The sequence below is a fragment of the Protopterus annectens genome, chromosome 1.part2 (genome assembly GCF_019279795.1).
Source record: "Protopterus annectens isolate FY-2018-M chromosome 1.part2, PAN1.0, whole genome shotgun sequence".
NCBI lineage: Eukaryota > Metazoa > Chordata > Ceratodontiformes > Protopteridae > Protopterus > Protopterus annectens.
The window spans coordinates 547,008,894-547,026,447 of NC_056727.1; the positions used below are offsets into that span (position 1 = coordinate 547,008,894).

At 44.3% G+C, this 17,554-nt stretch overlaps 1 protein-coding gene across 5 annotated transcripts in view; it reads left to right on the forward strand.

The window, feature by feature from the left end:
* Positions 1-17,554, forward strand: part of MAP4K3 (mitogen-activated protein kinase kinase kinase kinase 3) — a 2,472,041-nt gene that overhangs the window by 416,882 nt on the left and 2,037,605 nt on the right. For 3 of the 5 annotated variants that reach the window (XM_044057581.1, XM_044057598.1, XM_044057607.1), the window contains exons 3-4: positions 4,256-4,346; positions 4,435-4,473. In XM_044057581.1, the coding sequence (XP_043913516.1) occupies positions 4,256-4,346; positions 4,435-4,473 (130 nt within the window). The remainder of the gene's footprint in view (positions 1-4,255; positions 4,347-4,434; positions 4,474-17,554) is intronic. The other 2 variants (XM_044057589.1, XM_044057616.1) reach the window with 1 other exon arrangement.

The window sequence follows — 17,554 nt, forward strand, 5'->3', positions numbered from 1 at the left end:
CTTGTCACTTGGTGCTATTAATTACCAAACCCACATGATCAGGTATGTCTTGGCTGTTCTTTCTCAGATAGCTAAGGCTGTGTCTGATCTTCCTGATTCTGAGGGGAAAGCTTCAGCTCTTTCCTGCTTGTGTCCACTTCCCAGGCCACTCATCACCCCGTAAAATGCAGTTACAGTGTGGCTGATACCGCTTCCAAGGCTGCTACCTTTGGTTCTGTTATGAGGCATTATTATTGGCTTTGTCTTCAGGCTTTCCCAAATAATATTAAAGCCAAGCTTTTGGATGCTCCTATGTATGATAAAAAATCTTTCTGGGACAGCTGCAACTGACCTGTTCAAGTCCCTCCATGGTAAGGTTAAGGCCATGCAAGAAATAAAGAATAGTTTTTTTGTCTCCCCTATACCCAAATTTCAGGGGAATTAAACTTCTAAATCCACCTTTGTCTGCAGGCAGACTTTTCAATCTCCCAAAGGTAGGAAGGAGTCTAGGCTTATTCCTCATGCTAAGCCCACTCGGATTCCTTCATCTTGGAAACCTTTCTTCCAGGACAAGCATGTCTCTGTTAGACATTTTGCTCCTCTTCCCATTGGCCATGTCCCCTTATTTCTTCACCTTTCTGTGTTTCTTCAAGATTGACAAAAGATCACCTTGGACTCTTGGGTCCTGTCTGTCATTCATAAGAGGTATTGCCTGGTATGGAATGCCCCCCCCCCCTTCAGACATTCCACAGCCTCCTTCAAACTAACTCTTTCTTTTCCCAGAGATTTTAAAGTCCTTTTTGGATCAGGGCACCATTCAACCTATTCCGCTGACCCAAGTGGGAAGGGTTTTTTATTCCAGGATGTTTTTGATTCCTTGAAAGGCAGGAACTTGTGAGACTAATTTTGGACCAGTCTCCTGCTGCCAATGTTTTGTCTCCGATAACTTTCTTCTGGTCTCTTCTTCCTCTGTCCTATCTCATGGCCAGGGGATTTCTCAGGATTCTGGGGTTTATGGCCACCATCATTCCCATTCTTCTTTTCATTAGGCTCCATACGAGGAAGCTCCAGTGGTATGTCAAATCAGTGTGGCTTCAACATTGCCACCCTTTGGAGTTCCCTGTTAGTTTGCTTCCTTGTCTCAAACTTGAGGTACAGTGGTAGATTTGGCAACTGTCTTTCAATCCTGGACTACCCCTTTAGGCTCTCAATTCCTTCCCAGGAACGATTCACAGATGCCTTAGATCTGGGATGGGGTACTTCTTGCGACCCTCTGAAAGTCCAGGGTCTCTAACCTCCTCATCAGAGGTCAAACCATATCAACACAAAAGACATCAGGGCTCTGCTTCTGGCTCTGCCAGCTTTTCATTTCTTTTCCTCCCTGGTCCCCTCAAAGTCTTCATGGGCAACACCACTGTGATGTGGTATGTCAACAACCAGGGGGGTACGAGTTATTGGCCATCGGTTATCAAGTGACTGTTCAGGCAGTTTACATTCCTTCCAGGCACAATCTAGTGACAGACTCTCTGAACAGGTGCAGAACAATAGGCTCATGAACAGATGCTTCACAGAGATGTGTTTTTGAACATAGTCCATTGGTGGGGTATTCCTCAGGTAGATCTTTTTGTCTGTCCTCTTAACAGACAACTGCCTCTATTTTGTTTGAGAGTACCAAGCCCTCTGACTTGGAAGGTGGGCACCTTGTCTTTTCCTTGGAAGGGAATGTTTCTCTGTGCTTTTCCTTCTCCTCCTCTTCTGCTGCCATGAGTTTTGCACAAGATCAGGCAGGACTCTCCCAGTATCTTGTTGGTGACTTCCTTTCAACTTGGACAGCACTGGTGTTCCCCCTTCTTTATCACCTGGCCAGGGGCAATCACCGAATTTTACCTCACAGGGTGGATATTCTCACACAAGACAAGGGATCTTTTATCCATCCTCACCTGTCCACTCTTCAAATGACATTGTGGTTGATAGGGGTTTGATCCCTTTTAGGCACCTCTTTTCTGGGGATGTGCTTTGGGTTCTGTAGGAGGCCAGAAAATCATACATGTCTAAATAGAAAAGATTTTCTGTTTTGTGCCTTTCTCGCCATCAGGATCCCTTCTTAGTGGGGGTTCCTCTGGTTCTCTCTTATTTGTGTGATCTGTTCCATGCTGGCTTGGCATATTTTTCAGTTAAAGCTCACCTGTCTGTAGTTTCTGTTGGTATGCACTTGAACCCCCTTGACCTCTTGGTTTGAAGTCGAGCAATTTCTTAAAGGCATCCTTCATATTAGGCCCCCAAGAAGCTTATTCCTCCTCCTTGGGTCCTCAGTTTTGTATGTGAGTAGTTGACTAAAGTTCCTTTAGAGCCTGCTAGTTCAGTTTCCTTGTTACTTTGCTTGGAAGACTGTTCTGCTGCTGGCTGTTACTTCTGCCAAGAGTGTGTCTGAACCTCAAGCTCGTATGGCCATTCCTCCTTTTTTTAATTTTCACAGAAAAGGGGGGGTCTCTTTATTCTGATCCTCCTTTTATCCCCAAGCTTGTTAATGAATTGTTGTTTTATCGGTCTGTTTAACCCCCTTAATTTTTTCCTTCTCCATAGTCTGCCAGTGAGAAAGTGCTCCACACCTTGGACCTCCGAAGACAGCTCAGATATTATTTGGATAACAAAGGTTATTTGCAAATCTGAGCAACTTTTTGTTTCTTTTCATCCCAGGACTTTGGGTTTAGCTGTCTCCAAGCAGACCATTTCCTCCTGGATTTCTAAATCCATTTCCTTTTATTGTTTTCATGGTAAATCTTTCTTCATCTGTAAAGGCACATTCTTACTAGGGTGGTTGCTTCTTGTAATGCCTTTTTCAAGGGTTTGGACACCAACTCCTTCCATAAGACTGCTACTTTGTCTTCTATTCAAATTTTCATGAAACATTATACATTAGATGTTGTTTCCAGGGTCAGGACAGCTTTTGCCAAGGCTATCCTGCATGTGTTTGTGGAGGGCTCTTCTGTGCCTTCCTCATCCCAGTCTTCCTTGTGGCTCTTGTACTCTCCCTTCTGCGTAGAATACTGTAACAGTGATATGGAAGGGCATAGTACAGTTGTGTAAAATCTTACCATAGCAGTAAATGTCCTTCTCTTCACTGTTGCAGTATTTTGTCCCTCCTTCCTTTCCCCATCTGTTATAGCTTTTGACCCTGGGTTTTGTTTCCCTGCTGATCGAGGAGCTGTTGCTTCCCTTCCCTGATTTTTTTCTTCTGGATGTGCATGTTCTCCTTTGTCATTGGGGATGTTTTATTCCTCCTGGGTCAATTTAATTCTGAGTATTTGGATCCATACGTCACCTTTATGCCCTGCGTCCTACAAAGGGAGCATGCATGTAATGTGCAATGCCTATAAGATTTAAAGGCTTTGGTATACTGGCAGGACGTTGGGCTATCCTTACAGGAAATCCCTTCTGTGAAGAATACTGCAACGGTGAAGAGAAGGACCTCTACCATTATGGTAAGATTTTACACAACTGTATTGTCTGAAGGTCGTAGAGTGTTTTTATTAGTAGCTCATTCAAATGTATATAACGAGGAGCTTACGGTTTTTTTTTTTTTTTGAGCATTTTTTTGCTTGCTGCTTCATCCTAGGAACTTCCTACCCAGTGCAACATATCTATGCCGTGTCTGCCAGCTGCTCCATTTCCCTCTGAATACTCTCAGATACTGTTGGGGATGATCGTAGAAACTTATGGTATCCTGTGGGTCTTGGTCATCACCATCAGTTGGTGTGTTTTCAACTTTGGTCCTACCCACTACAATGTCTGTGGTGGTGCCTGAGGTGAGGGCATGCATTGGGGATGTATGGCATATTGTCTTGCCTCTACAGCAGCTCAGCCATACCCACTACCCTTTTCCCTCCTTGGGCTATTCCCCCCATCAGCGCAATGTCTCCAGTCTGCACCAAGAATTGCTGCAGGGTATGTTCATCGCTCCGTTGTTGCACCTTTGGTCGGTTGAGCCACTAACTGAACCTGGGTCAGCTGGGCTGTTGTTGGGGCTTTGTCACTCACTGTGCCACCAGAGTGGTATGAAGAGTTTTTCTTCTTGGGCCTGCCCTTTGCCTAGTCAAACTTTCCAGGTAAACAGAGTTAAATAAATAACTAACTAAATAACTAAACAAATTAGTTCATCTGTTGTTAGATTAGTTAGGAGTCTATAAATATTGAATTACAGATATACTTCATAATCTGATTTTGATTGAGCAGTTTTTCAGACACAGGTTTAATGGCACCACATTTACCTTTTCAGGTGAAGACTTTGCAGTTGTACAGCAAGAAATTGTAATGATGAAGGACTGTAAGCATCCAAATATAGTGGCATATTTTGGCAGTTATCTCAGGTATGACTGGACTGTTTTGTATTCAAAATTTTCATGAAGCTTTATGCCTAAGTAATATACTGCTGTGAGAAATTAATGTCTTTTACAGTTCACAGCACATGGATTCCATACGATGTCAGAAGTGTATGTAAGTAATCCCAGGAAATATTCAGCACTTTGATGTGTCTTTCCATTAGTGCAGTTTTAATTTTATGTAGTGACAACAATTAACCCTTTCATGTTCAGGTGTCATGCTTTGCTTAATGTCTGTTGCTTTGCATGGAGAGATGTCAGTTTAACCTAGAACACACAACTCTTCTTCAGGGTACTTGTGTTCTTTCATTTTTCACATTATTTAATTGAGGCAAATTATTGGACTGGATTGGATTACTTTGTCGTTGCCAGGTAAGTACTGTGAAATTTAGAACTTCAGACCTGTGGACTTACTTGGGAGTGTTGATGTTTATTGCTTTCTGTGGTGGTTATTTCTTTCTCACTCAGTTTTTATTTGTTATCCTTTCCCTATCTTGTTGCAAGCATGTGAAAGGAATATTAATAATTCACAATTAGTGCATGCTTTTGGTCTGATTTGGCATTAATTGTTCACATGGATAACATATCCAGGGACAGTGTCAAAAAATACTGGGCGTGAATGATTTTATGAGATTTGCATTATAAGTTAGTAGTCTTTGAGATGCATATTTTTTTCCAGGTAAGTTGCTTAGGAAGGATCATGGTATGGGGCAGCTTAAAGAGTTTCTGTAGAATTTTGTTAAGACCATTTTAAAAAAAGCAGGCCTCTTTTTTTTCTCTTTTATGCTGACATTTTAAATAGCAGGAGAAGTTAGTCTCTTTAGAGCAGAAGAGGAATTGGCATCATGATTATTAACAAAACTGTTTTGTCAGTTAAAGAAGTACTTCCATCAGCTAAAATGGACTCTGCACACTTAAGCCAAGTAACACATGATGCTGAAAACTCTTATGCCGGATAGGGACAGAAAATGAGTCTGTGGAGGTAATAGCTATTTACCAGGATGCACATTGGTACAGCAGTTAGTGTTGCTAACTCACAGCACTTGGTTCTTCACTTTATATTTCATCTAGAATTCCCTCTCTCTGGGATCTCCATGTATTTGTGACCTTTCACCAGGTGCTAAGGTTTCCTCCCACATCCGAAAGGCATACTGTAGATAAGTTGGTGATCCTCCAGGTTGCCTGTTTCTGTGTGTGATGACATGAACAGATGCCAAGTGTAAGATCAGATGTTCTTCGTGTTTCACTGTTGCAGTCATCACACTTGGGTTATGTGCCTGCAGGTAGCCCTCAGTCGGCCCGAATACCAGAGACTTAGTATTTCTGCGTCGGATGCTGTCGCTCCAGGACTGACGTCAGGTTGTCAGGGGTATAAAAAAAGGCAGCCGATGCTATTACATTAGTCTTTCTTGCCGAAGAGCCCGAACCAGAAGCAGTTCGCAAGTGCCAGTCAGCCGCTACCTGAATTTTCATTTACGAATTGAATAATCCTGAAGTCTTTTAAAGCTAAGTACCCCGTTGGGGATCCTTTTTTCTTGCTCTCACCAATGTCAGAAAAATTTAATAATTGTCTTGCCTGTGGAAAGCAAGTACCACGCAGAGGTTTTCATTCTTACTGCGTCACTTGTTTAGGCCTAGACCACGACGTGCCCCGCTGTCGGTTTTGTGCCTTGTTCAATGCCTGAACCATTCATCCGTCAGGCTCTCATTGTCGCTAAATTATTTTGATGTTCTTCGTGTTTCACTGTTGCAGTCATTACATTTAGGTTATATGCTTGCAGTAGCCCTCAGTCGGCCTGATTAACAAAGTCTTGGGTCCTGCGTCGGTTGCTGTCCCTTCCTCCATGATGTCAGGTCGTCAGGGATATAAAACATGCAGCCGACACCATTACATCAGTCTTTCTTGCCGTGCACTGCCTGAAGCAGAAGCAGTTCACAAGTACCGGTCAGCTGACTCCTGAAATTTTCGTTTTCGAGTTTCAGAACCGAAGTCTTCAACTAAAGCTAAGCACCCCATTGGGGAAATTTTTTCTTGCTCCTTACCGATGTCAGTAAAAGTTAATAATTGCATTACTTGTGGAAAGCAAATACCTCATAAAATTTTAATTCGTACTGTATTCCTTGTCTAGGCCCTGATCACAACGTACCTGACTGTCGATTTTGTACTTTAATCAGCGCACTATCTGTCATCGGTATAGTTTTGCCTCTAAATATTTCGGTTCTTGGTTTAGTTATCCAGAAATGTCGGTTAGCCATTCGACTACCGGGATTTCGAAAAAATGCAAGGATAAATACGAGACAGGCTGTCGAGGTCCAAAACTGCCGATGACGCTTTTCCTAAGCCAGTAGCTAGTTTGCCAGTATTCAGTGAGGTGCTTTCGCAGCCCCTGATACCCACTACCCGCTACTTCTGATTCGCAGGCCTCTACTGAGACCCATTCGGAGTCCGGTATGCCGTGAGATGCTTCAACACTGGAACCCGCGGATGTCTCTACCTTGGATGGGTCCGGAGCCGCTGTGCAGGCACCGGCTTCTGAGGGTGTATTCAGGCCTACAGACTTGCATATTAAACTGACGCCTCCTTCTTCATTTAGGCCTAACTCTCGAACCATGCCTAAAAAACCAATGCCAGGCCGCATGCTCAGGCCTCTATGCCTAAAAAAAAAATGATAAGAATGGCTGAAGATCTTATAACTCTAATCAGGGGAAGCCAGCCTCCCACTTCTAAGAGACCTAGGACTGAAGTTGTTTATGAATCTTCTGACCAGGATTCTGATTTGTTTTTATTCTTCTGATTATCTGGATTTGCCCTTATCTACTTATGAGGATTCTGATGCAGAGGACTCTATTCCCTCTGCTTCCCCTCCAGAGGATTTTTCTTTTGGTGAAACCTTACATACTCTTAAGGGAGCATTTCTACTGGGAAAGCCAGGATTTTTCTGATTCAAAAAAGAGGCTTGGGGATTTCTTACCTCTGCCTCAGCATAGGCCTTTAGCTATTCCTCCTGTACTAGACATTGTTGATGCTTTTTCAGAATCTAGTTTGGCCCTTGATTCTGTGCCTCCTGCTCCCAGAAAACCTGACAAATATTACAGGGTTCCCGATTCACACAAGTTCCTTTTTAAAAATCCTATTGCGGATCCAGCGACTATTTCACAGGAACCCAAGGGCATTAAGGCTTCTACTGCTAAAAATCCTACCCCTTCTGATAGAGACTCCAGGGTGCTGGATAGATGGGGTAAGAAGGTTTACACTTCTGCAACCTTGGCCATTAGGGCTTTAAACTGTCAGATGTTCATCGTGTTCCACTGTTGCAGTCATGACTGTAGAGTTCTCCCCTGCCGGCAGGCAGTCCTCGGTCGGCCAGAATCCCAAAGTCTGGGTCCGGCATCGGCTGTTCAGCCATGCTCCCTGACGTCAGAGCGCCAGGAGTAAAAAGCTGACAGCCGACGCCATGTTCTCCAGTCTTTCTTGCCGTGCGGTGATAGCAATTCGCAAGTGCCGGTCGGCTGACTCCTGACAATCTTTTCTGAACAAACTTCAGTCCGAAGACTTTCTTCTCCTACTCAAAGCTAAATACCCCGTTGGGGAAACTTTTTTCTTGCTCCAGTCCAATGTCAGAAAAAGTTAATAATTGTATTTCATGTGGGAAGCAAATACCTCATAAGGATTTTCATTCTTACTGTATTCCTTGCTTAGGCCCTGACCACGACGTAGCTAGTTGTCGGTTTTGTGCTAGATTCAATCAACGTACAATTAAACGAAGGTACGATTTTGCATTTCATTACTTCGGTAGGCGTTTTAATTACAAAATGTCGTCGGATACAGTTCCGGCTACCGGAGTTCACAAACGACGCAAGGACAAAGACAGGCCTCCAAGGTCCAAATCTGACGATATCGTTCAAGCAGAGCCAGCTTCAGGTTCGGCCGTCGTCAGTGAGGCGCTTTTGCAGCCCCTGTCGGCCATTTCGGAACCGATGGCCGAAACGGACTCCCACGAGGAGCCAACTAGGCCTTTGAATATTTCAATTGCAGGACCTTCGGACAATGCTCCTTCGGATGGGTCCGGAGCCGCTGTGCAGGTACCGGCTTCCGAAGGGGTATTCAGGCCTACTCCGCTTCTAATAAAGGCAAAGACAAAGGCAAAGACTCCTACTAAATCAAAGACTGCAACACAGGCCTCTTCTGATCCGGCTCCCAATTCACAGAAACAGTTACTTAAGATGGCGGAGGACTTACTTACTATGATCAGGGGTTCACGTCCCCCTCCAGATAAAAGGCCAAGGCAGGAAGTTTATTATGATTCCTCTGATCAGGCTTCTGTTTCTTCAGTTTCTTCTTCTGACCAGGAATATTCTTTCCCTCCTTATGAGGATTCTGATGCTGAGGAGTCCATACCTTCAGCTTCTCCCCCTGAGGATTTCTCTTTTGGGGAAACTTTGCATGAAATGAGGGAACATTTCCACTGGGAAGGACAGGAGTATTCGGAATCTAAGAAAAGACTAAGGGATTTTCTTCTTCTTCCCCAACATAGACCCCTGGCTATTCCTCCTATTTTGGATATTGTGGATGATGCTTTTTCGGAGGCTAACTTAACCCCTGACTCTTTTCCTCCTGCTCCTGTTAAGCCTGACAGATATTACAGGGTTCCTGATTCCCACCAGTTTTTATACAAGAACCCTACTGCTGACCCTGAAACTATTTCTCAGGGTCCTCAGGGAGTTAAGGCTGCTTCTGCTAAAAACCCCATTCCCACTGAGAAGGATTCCAGATCTTTAGAAAGATGGGGCAAAAAAGTGTACACTTCTGCTACTTTATCTATTAGGGCTTTAAACTGTCAGTTCCATATGCTGAAATACCAGCAATTTCTCCTATCTGTTTTAAAACAGAAGCTAACTTCCATTTCCGCTTGTGCAGATGATAAGGAATTACATGACTTAATGCATGCCACTGAGCAAGTTGGGAAGCATGGTTTACACTGTGGATTTGATGCCTTGGAGGCTTCTTGTAGGGCTGCTGCCACGGGCACAGTAATTAGAAGGCATGCATGGTTAAAGGAACAAAATTTGCCAGATCAAGTAAAAGCTAAATTATTGGATGCTCCTGTTCAGCATAATGTTTTGTTTGGGTCTAAAGCTGAAGAAGTGATTAAAAAGATGGAGGACAAGGCAAAATCCATGCAAACAGTTAAATATTTCTTACAAGTACAGCCACCCAGATTTAGTAGGAATTGGCCTACAAAAAATTGGTCCTTTCCCAGTTCAGACAGGCCTCAGAGGAGTAGATTCAGACGCTCACGAGGAAGGCCTCAAACACAAGCCTCTTATAGACTAAGACAGTGGACTGCTTCCACCCCTAGGGGAGGAGAGGACAGGTCGCAAGCTCATAGGAAACAGACTCAATGATTCCCTCTCTTGGGCTGCAGAAACTTCTTGCCTGGAAGCCCATCTCGGAGGAAAACTTTCTCTTTTTCACCTAAATTGGACTCATATGACCCAAGACAAGTGAGTTCTGGATGTGGTTTCAAGAGGTTACAAATTTTCATACCCCACCAAGGCCAAGCGGATGGCCAGATCTTCCAAAACATCAACGGACAGAGGCCTTAAACCAGGTGGAAGCTCTTTTGGCTATGAAAGCCATAGAACTAGTTCCACTTTCAGAGATGGGACAAGGCTTTTACTCAAGGCTCTTTCTAGTCCCCAGGAAGCAAAATTCATGGAGACCCATTCTGGATCTGTCAGTCTTGAACACCTTTCTAGAGATACCAAAATTCAAGATGCTAACTCTACAGCAGCTACTTCCAATGCTGACCAAAATGCATGGATGGTAACTTTGGATTTAAAGGAGGCATATTTACACATTCCCATCAGGCAGGAACGCAGAAAATACCTCAGGTTCAAGGCCGGATCAAGGCACTTTCAATTCTCTGCGCTGCCCTTTGGATTGTCTACTGCGCCCAGGGTCTTCACCAAATGCCTGGCTCCAGTAGTAGCTTATTGCAGACTCAAGGGAATTCAAATTTACCCTTATCTGGACGACTGTCTTATTCAGGCAGACAGCAAGGAGGTCTTACTCCAGCATCTACAGTTTGTTCAGAATCTTCTCAAATTTCTGGGATTCACTGTAAACATAAAAAAGTCAAATTTGACACCCTCACAACAGATAATTTTTCTGGGCGCTTCTCTAAACACAACAACCCAGATGGCATTTCTGACACATGAAAAACAGTTACAGCTGGCTTCAGCTTTCAAAACCTTGGCAGCTTTAACTCAGCTATCTGCAAGGAGATTCCTGCAAGCTTTGGGTTACATGGCCTCCTGCATCCTTCTCGTACCATATGCGAGACTACATATGAGGAAAATACAGTGGTACCTAAAAAGTGTATGGTCTCAGCATTGCCACAGTTTAGACATACTGATCTCCGTCCTGTCTTGTCTTCAAAAGGAATTCCTTTGGTGATCCAAGGCATGTACTCTAATCAAAGGAAAACCCTTCTGTCTGCCTCCGGCCACTCAGATACTAACCACGGATGCCTCAGATTATGCATGGGGAGCCCATTTTCAGGGCAACTGTCTGCAGGGTCTTTGGACAAAGGATCAGAAGCACCTGCATATCAATTTAAAGGAAATGTTAGCCATTCAGAAAGCTCTATTGGCCTTCAGGAATCTTCTACAACCAGGGCAACTACTGATACGGACAGACAACACCACAGTTATGTGGTACATAAACAAGCAAGGGGGATCTCATTCCTACCCCCTTTGCAGACTAGCCATGGATCTATGGAACACAGCTCTAGCTTGCAATCTGGACCTTCAAGCTCAGTTTCTACCAGGGAAGCAAAACTTCCTGGCAGACAGTCTGAGCAGAAACCTTTCGAACCCACACGAGTGGATGCTGGACACCGAAATATTCAGGATGATAACAGCAGTCTGGGGATGTCCTCACATAGACCTCTTTGCATCCCACCTCAATCATCAACTACAGATTTTTTGCACCAGGACTTTCCACGAACAAGCTTGGAAAGTGGATGCACTATCATTCAGTTGGAGAAACCTATCGGGATATGCCTTTCTGCCTCTTCCTCTTCTTCCACGGGTATTATTAAAGATCAAACAGGACAAGCCCAAGATGATAATACTGCTGGCCCCAAATTGGCCTCGACAGTTTTGGTACCCAACTCTGAAAAACCTGTGTCTGGAGCCCCCTTGGGTTTTACCACAGACTCCGAACCTTCTGTCTCAGCACCAGGGTCAGGTTCTACACTCCCATGTCAGAACTCTCAGCCTGGCGGCCTGGTTAATCCAGGGTCTTTGATTCATTCTCTCCTGCCCAAGCAGGTTATGGATGTCATTTTAGAAGCCAGACGTCCTAGCACTAGAAAATCTTATGCAGGAAAATGGAAAAGATTTTGTTCCTGGATGCAGGCTCAGGATTCTGATCCTCTTCTTCCTAACATTCCTTTGATTTTACTTTACCTGATATCTCTTACATAAGGGTCTATCTTTCTCTTCCATTAAGATACATGCCTCTGCTATTTCCGCTCATTATAATACAGACCCTCCAATCTTTTCCCACCAGCTCATGAGACAGTTTCTCAGAGGAGCTAAGAACTTGAGACCTCCTAGATCTCCTCCCATTCCTGCTTGGGATCTCAACTATGTTCTGGAAAAGCTCACCTTACCTCCTTTTGAGCCTGCTGCCTCTTCTGACATTAAGTTTTTATCTTGGAAAACAGCCATCCTGTTAGCACTGACCCTCTGCCAGGAGAGTTTCAGAGTTACAAGCTCTTATGGCTGTGGAACCTTATATTATTTTTCATCAAGACAGGGTGTCTTTAAGGACTAATCCTACTTTCATGCCTAAGGTGGTTTCTAAAGTGGCTTTAAATCAAACTATTCACTTACCAACTTTTTTCCCCTCTCCTCAAAATAAAGGGGAAAAGGATCTTAAATTCCTTGGATGTACACAGGCAACTACGTTTTTACCTGGACAGAACCAAGGACATCAGAAAATCAGAGCAATTGTTTGTTTCTTATGCTTCAAGTTCCCAAGGCAAAGCCATTTCAGAACAGACCATTTCTAAATGGATTGCTCATGGAATCAGATTTTGTTATTCACACCATGGAAAACAAATCCCAGGAAGTATAAGGACTCACTCTACCAGAGCTGCTGCCACTTCAGCTGCCTTCCTCAGGGGAGTTCCTACCAAAGACATTTTGGAAGCTGCAACTTGGAGTTCAGTGCATACTTTTTCAAAGCACTACAATCTACCTCTCTACTCTAAGTCTAGGGCAGGCTTTGCTTCTGCAGTCTTGCAGGGCCTTTTAGCCGCCCCTTCTTCTTTATGACCACCTCCCTTTCATTCTGCTTTGGGATTCTACCCTACAGTCATGACTGCAACAGTGAAACACGATGAACATAGTACAGTTGTGTACACTTACCATAAATGTAGATGTTCGAGTGTCTTCACTGTTGCAGTCTGGGTTTCCCTCCCTCCTGTCCCCTCTTATTTTTACTTTTGTGTGGTTCCTTCTTTCACCATTCTTCTGAGGTGTATTTGCAAAGGATATGGGGCCTTACTCATTTTGGCACTCCTGACATCTGGGGCAAGAAAAACTGGAGAACATGGCGTCGGCTGTCAGCTTTGTACTCCTGGCGCTCTGACGTCAGGGAGCATGGCTGAATAGCCGACGCTGGACCCAGACTTTGGGATTCTGGCTGACCGAGGACTGCCTGCCGGCAGGGGAGAACCCTACAGGCATGACTGCAACAGTGAAGACACTCGAACATCTACATTTATGGTAAGTGTACACAACTGTACTTTTCATATGTTAAGTATCAGCAACATTATTGGATTGCTTAAACAGAAAATGATGTTGATTCCTGACTGTGTGGAAAATAAAGAATTACAGGATTTAATGCATTCTGCTGAAAAGGTTGGAAAACATACTTTGCAATGTGGGTTTGATTCATTAGAGGCCTCTTGCAGGGCTGCTTTTACTGGGTCTGTGCTCAGAAGGCATGCTTGGCTTAAGGAGCAATCTTTGCCTGATCATGTTAAAGCTAAATTTTTGGATGCTTCCTTAAATCAGGACCGCCTGTTTGGCAACAAGGCTGAGGAAGTTTTTAAAAAGATGGAAGATAAAGCTAAATCTATGCAAACTGTTAAAGGTTTCTTACAAGTTCAGCCTCCTAGATTTAGTAGGCACTGGCCCTCTAAGAAGTAGTCCTTTTCTCAAGCCAAACCCAGACACAGCAGAAACCCCAGTTTTCAGTCCCAGGGGACACACAAGACTAAGCAGTGGGGGGTTTCTGCACACAAATCAGGGAGTAGTAAGACTCCCCCTATGGAAAACTGTCTCAATGACATACTTTTAAAACTTCCAAGCACTTCTCAACTGAATGCTCCTTCAGGTGGAAAGATTGGTCTGCAGGCCAAAAACTGGGAACTCATTACCCAGGACAAGTGGGTTTTAAATATAGTGTCCCATGGATACAGATTTCACTTCCACACCTTTCTAACACCAAGCGGGTGGCCAGATCTACCCCGAAATCAATGGGCAGGCAGAGACCCAAAATTAAGTACTCTCTCTCTCTTAAGCATGGGGGCTATTCAGTTGGTACCAGAAGATGAAAAGAGACAAGGTTTCTATTTGAGACTTTTCCTGGTACCCAGAAAAGACAATTCGTGGTGTCCTATCCTGGACCTTTCTCCTCTAAATACGTTTGTGGTGATTCCAAAATTCAAGATGCTGACTCTTCACCAGCTGCTTCTTATGCTAGGCAAAGATGCATGGTTGTCAACACTAGACTTAAAAGAAGCATACCTGCACATCCCTATCAGGGAGTCTTGCAGAAGATACCTACGCTTCAAAGCAGACGACACGCACTATCAGTTCTCTGCACTGCCCTTTGGCTTATCTACTGCGCCCAGGGTATTCACAAAGTGCCTAGCTCCAGTCATTGCATTCTGCAGGCAAAGAAATATTCAAATATATCCATATCTGGCCGATTGTCTAATTCAAGCAGAAAGCCAGGACATACTTTTGAATCATCTGGCCTTTGTTCAAAGGGTACTGACTTGTCTGGGGTACACCATAAATGAAAAGAAATCACACCTTGTACCCTGTCAACAAATTATATTCCTGGGAGCAAGCTTGAATACAACTTCCCAGATGGCTTTCCTCACGCCAGAGAAACGGACACATTTGACAACCTACTTCAAACAAGTGGCCACAAAAACCCAGTTATCTGCAAGGCAAATACTGCAGGCCTTGGGGTTCATGGCCTCCTGCATTCTTCTAATTCCATATGCAAGGCTGCATATGAGGAAACTGCAATGGTATCTCAAAAGCCTATGGTGTCAACATTCACAGGATCTAGAAGCTATAATTCCTATCATACCTTGTCTACGCCTAGTGTTCCTTTGGTGGGCAGTGGTCTGCCAACAAAACAAGGGACTACCATTTACACTACCCCCTGCCACCCAAACCTTAACAACAGATGCATCAGACTATGCATGGGGGGCTCACCTGGCAGGAAAATGCATTCAGGGCAAATGGAACCCAAGTCAAATGCACCTACACATAAATCAAAAAGAAGTGTTAGCTGTACAGAATGCTCTGACAGCCTTCAAGGGCCACATTCTTCCACGACAACTAATGGTAAAGACGGACAACACCACGGTCATGTGGTACATAAACAAGCAAGGGGTTACACACTCTTACCCCCCTCTGCAGACTAGCAATGGCTTTGCGGAACACAGCCTTGAGCTACCAGTTGAATCTACAAGCTCAATTCCTGCCAGAAAAACTAAATACACTGGCAGATGGACTAAGCAGAAACCTAATGGACCCATACGATTGGAAACTGGAACCAAAGATTTTCAACATGTTGACAGGCAAATGGGGGAGGCCAGATATAGACATGTTTGCCTCCCCCCAGAACCATCAATTGGACAAATTTTGCACAAGGATTCCCCACAAACTAGCTTGGAAAGTGGATGCTCTATCCTTCAGCTGGAAAAACCTATCAGTTTATGCCTTTCCTCCTCTCCCTTTGCTCTCCAAGATACTACTAAAGATCAAACAGGACAAGCCAAGGACGATTTTAATTGCACCAGACTGGCCACGCCAACACTGGTACCCCCTCCTGCGCAGTGTGTCACGCATGGCCCCATGCCACTTGCCTCAGACTCCTTCCCTGTTGTCTCAGCAGGAGAACCAGATTCTGCACCCTCAGCTTCTAACACTGAACCTTGCAGCCTGGCTAATTACTTAATATCTCCTTTACCTTCCCTCAGCAAACCTGTGATGGATATCATTTTAGAGGCAAGGAGGCCTAGTACTAGAAAATCTTATGCTGAAAAATGGAAAAGATTCTGTGCCTGGAACCAATCTCAAGGGATGAGCACAGCAGCACCCAATTTACCTCAGATTTTACAATACTTAACTGAGATGCTTCACAAGGGCCTGTCTTTTTCCTCCATTAAAATCCACGCCTCAGCCATTTCAGCTCATTATAACATAGAACCGCCCCTCTTCTCTCATCCACTGCTCAGGCAGTTCCTCAGAGGGGCCAAAAATTTGAAACCACCGAGGAGAGCTCCAACCCCAGCCTGGGACCTTAACTTGGTATTGGAGAAACTCACTCTACCTCCTTTCGAGCCAGCTGCTACTGCAGACTTAAAATTTCTTTCTTGGAAAACAGCTTTCCTTTTAGCAAGCACTTCAGCTAGAAGGGTATCTGAATTACAGGCCCTTATGGCAGTGGAACCTTTCATCATCTTTCATGCGGACAGGGTGTCCCTCAGAATCGATCCATCCTTCATGCCCAAGGTAGTATCCAGTGTGGCTCTTATTCAGTCCATTCATTTGCCAACATTCTTTCCCAATCCACAGAATAAAGGGGAACGGAAACTGCATTCCTTAGATGTGCACAGACAGCTTAGATTCTACTTGGACAGGACTAAACCTCAAAGGAAATCTGAACAACTGCTGGTGGCATTTGCTGCAGGGTCAGAGGGGAAGGCTATTTCAAAGCAAACCATTTCTAAATGGATAAGCCATTGCATTCATTTCTGCTATAAGCACCATGGAAAACCTATCACCCAGGGGATCAGACCTCACTCCACCAGGGTGCATCTACCTCTACAGCCTTTCTCAGAGGCGTCCCTACCAGGGATACCCTAGAAGCTGCTACCTGGAGTTCTGTACATACTTTCACCAAGGATTATCATTTGCCAATTTTCTCTAAATCCAGAGCTGGCTTTGCCACTGCAGTCTTGCAGGGCCTTATAGCTGGCCCTAATGCTATCTAAATTCCTCCACCCAACCATATGTTTGAGAATCTACCCAAATGTAATGACTGCAACAGTGAAACACAAAGAACATAGTACAGTTGTGTACACTTACCATAAATGTAGATGTTCGAGTGTATTCACTGTTGCAGTCCTGGTTACCCTCCCTCCAGCCCCCTAACTTCTTTTGGCTATACCTTTACTTTCCTTTACTGTGCTGAAAAGCCTTTTTGGTGTATTTGCTTTTTTGTTGGAGGTATATCTTTGTGGTTTTATATTTAATTGCTTCCCATTGGGCGGCACCTGACATCTGGGGCAAGAAAAACTGATGTAATGGCGTTGGCTTGCATGTTTTATACTCCTGACGACCTGGCATCATGGAAGAAGGGACAGCAACTGACGCAGGACCCAAGACTTTGTTAATCAGACCGACTGAGAGCTACCTGCAAGCAGATAACCCAAATGTAATGACTGCAACAAGGAATACACTCGAACATCTGCATTTATGGTAAGTGTACACAACTGTACTTTGTGTACACTTACCATAAATGTAGATTTTGAGTGTATTCACTGTTGCATTCCTGGTTTCCCTCCCTCCAGCCCCCTGATTTCTCTCTCTCTCCCTCCTCTCTATGGCTATTACTCACCCCTTTCAGAGGTATTGGTATTAGTATTTACTTTTTACTGGTGGTGTTTTCCCCACCATAACTTAGCTCCCTATTTGGGGGGCTCCTGACATTTGGGGCAAGAAAAACTGATGTAATGGCGTCGGCTGCCTGTTTTTATACCCCTGATGACCTGACGTCAGTCCTGGAGCGACAGCATCTGATGCAGAAATACCAAGTCTCTGGTATTCAGGCCGACTGAGGGCTACCTGCAGGCAGATAAACCAAGTGT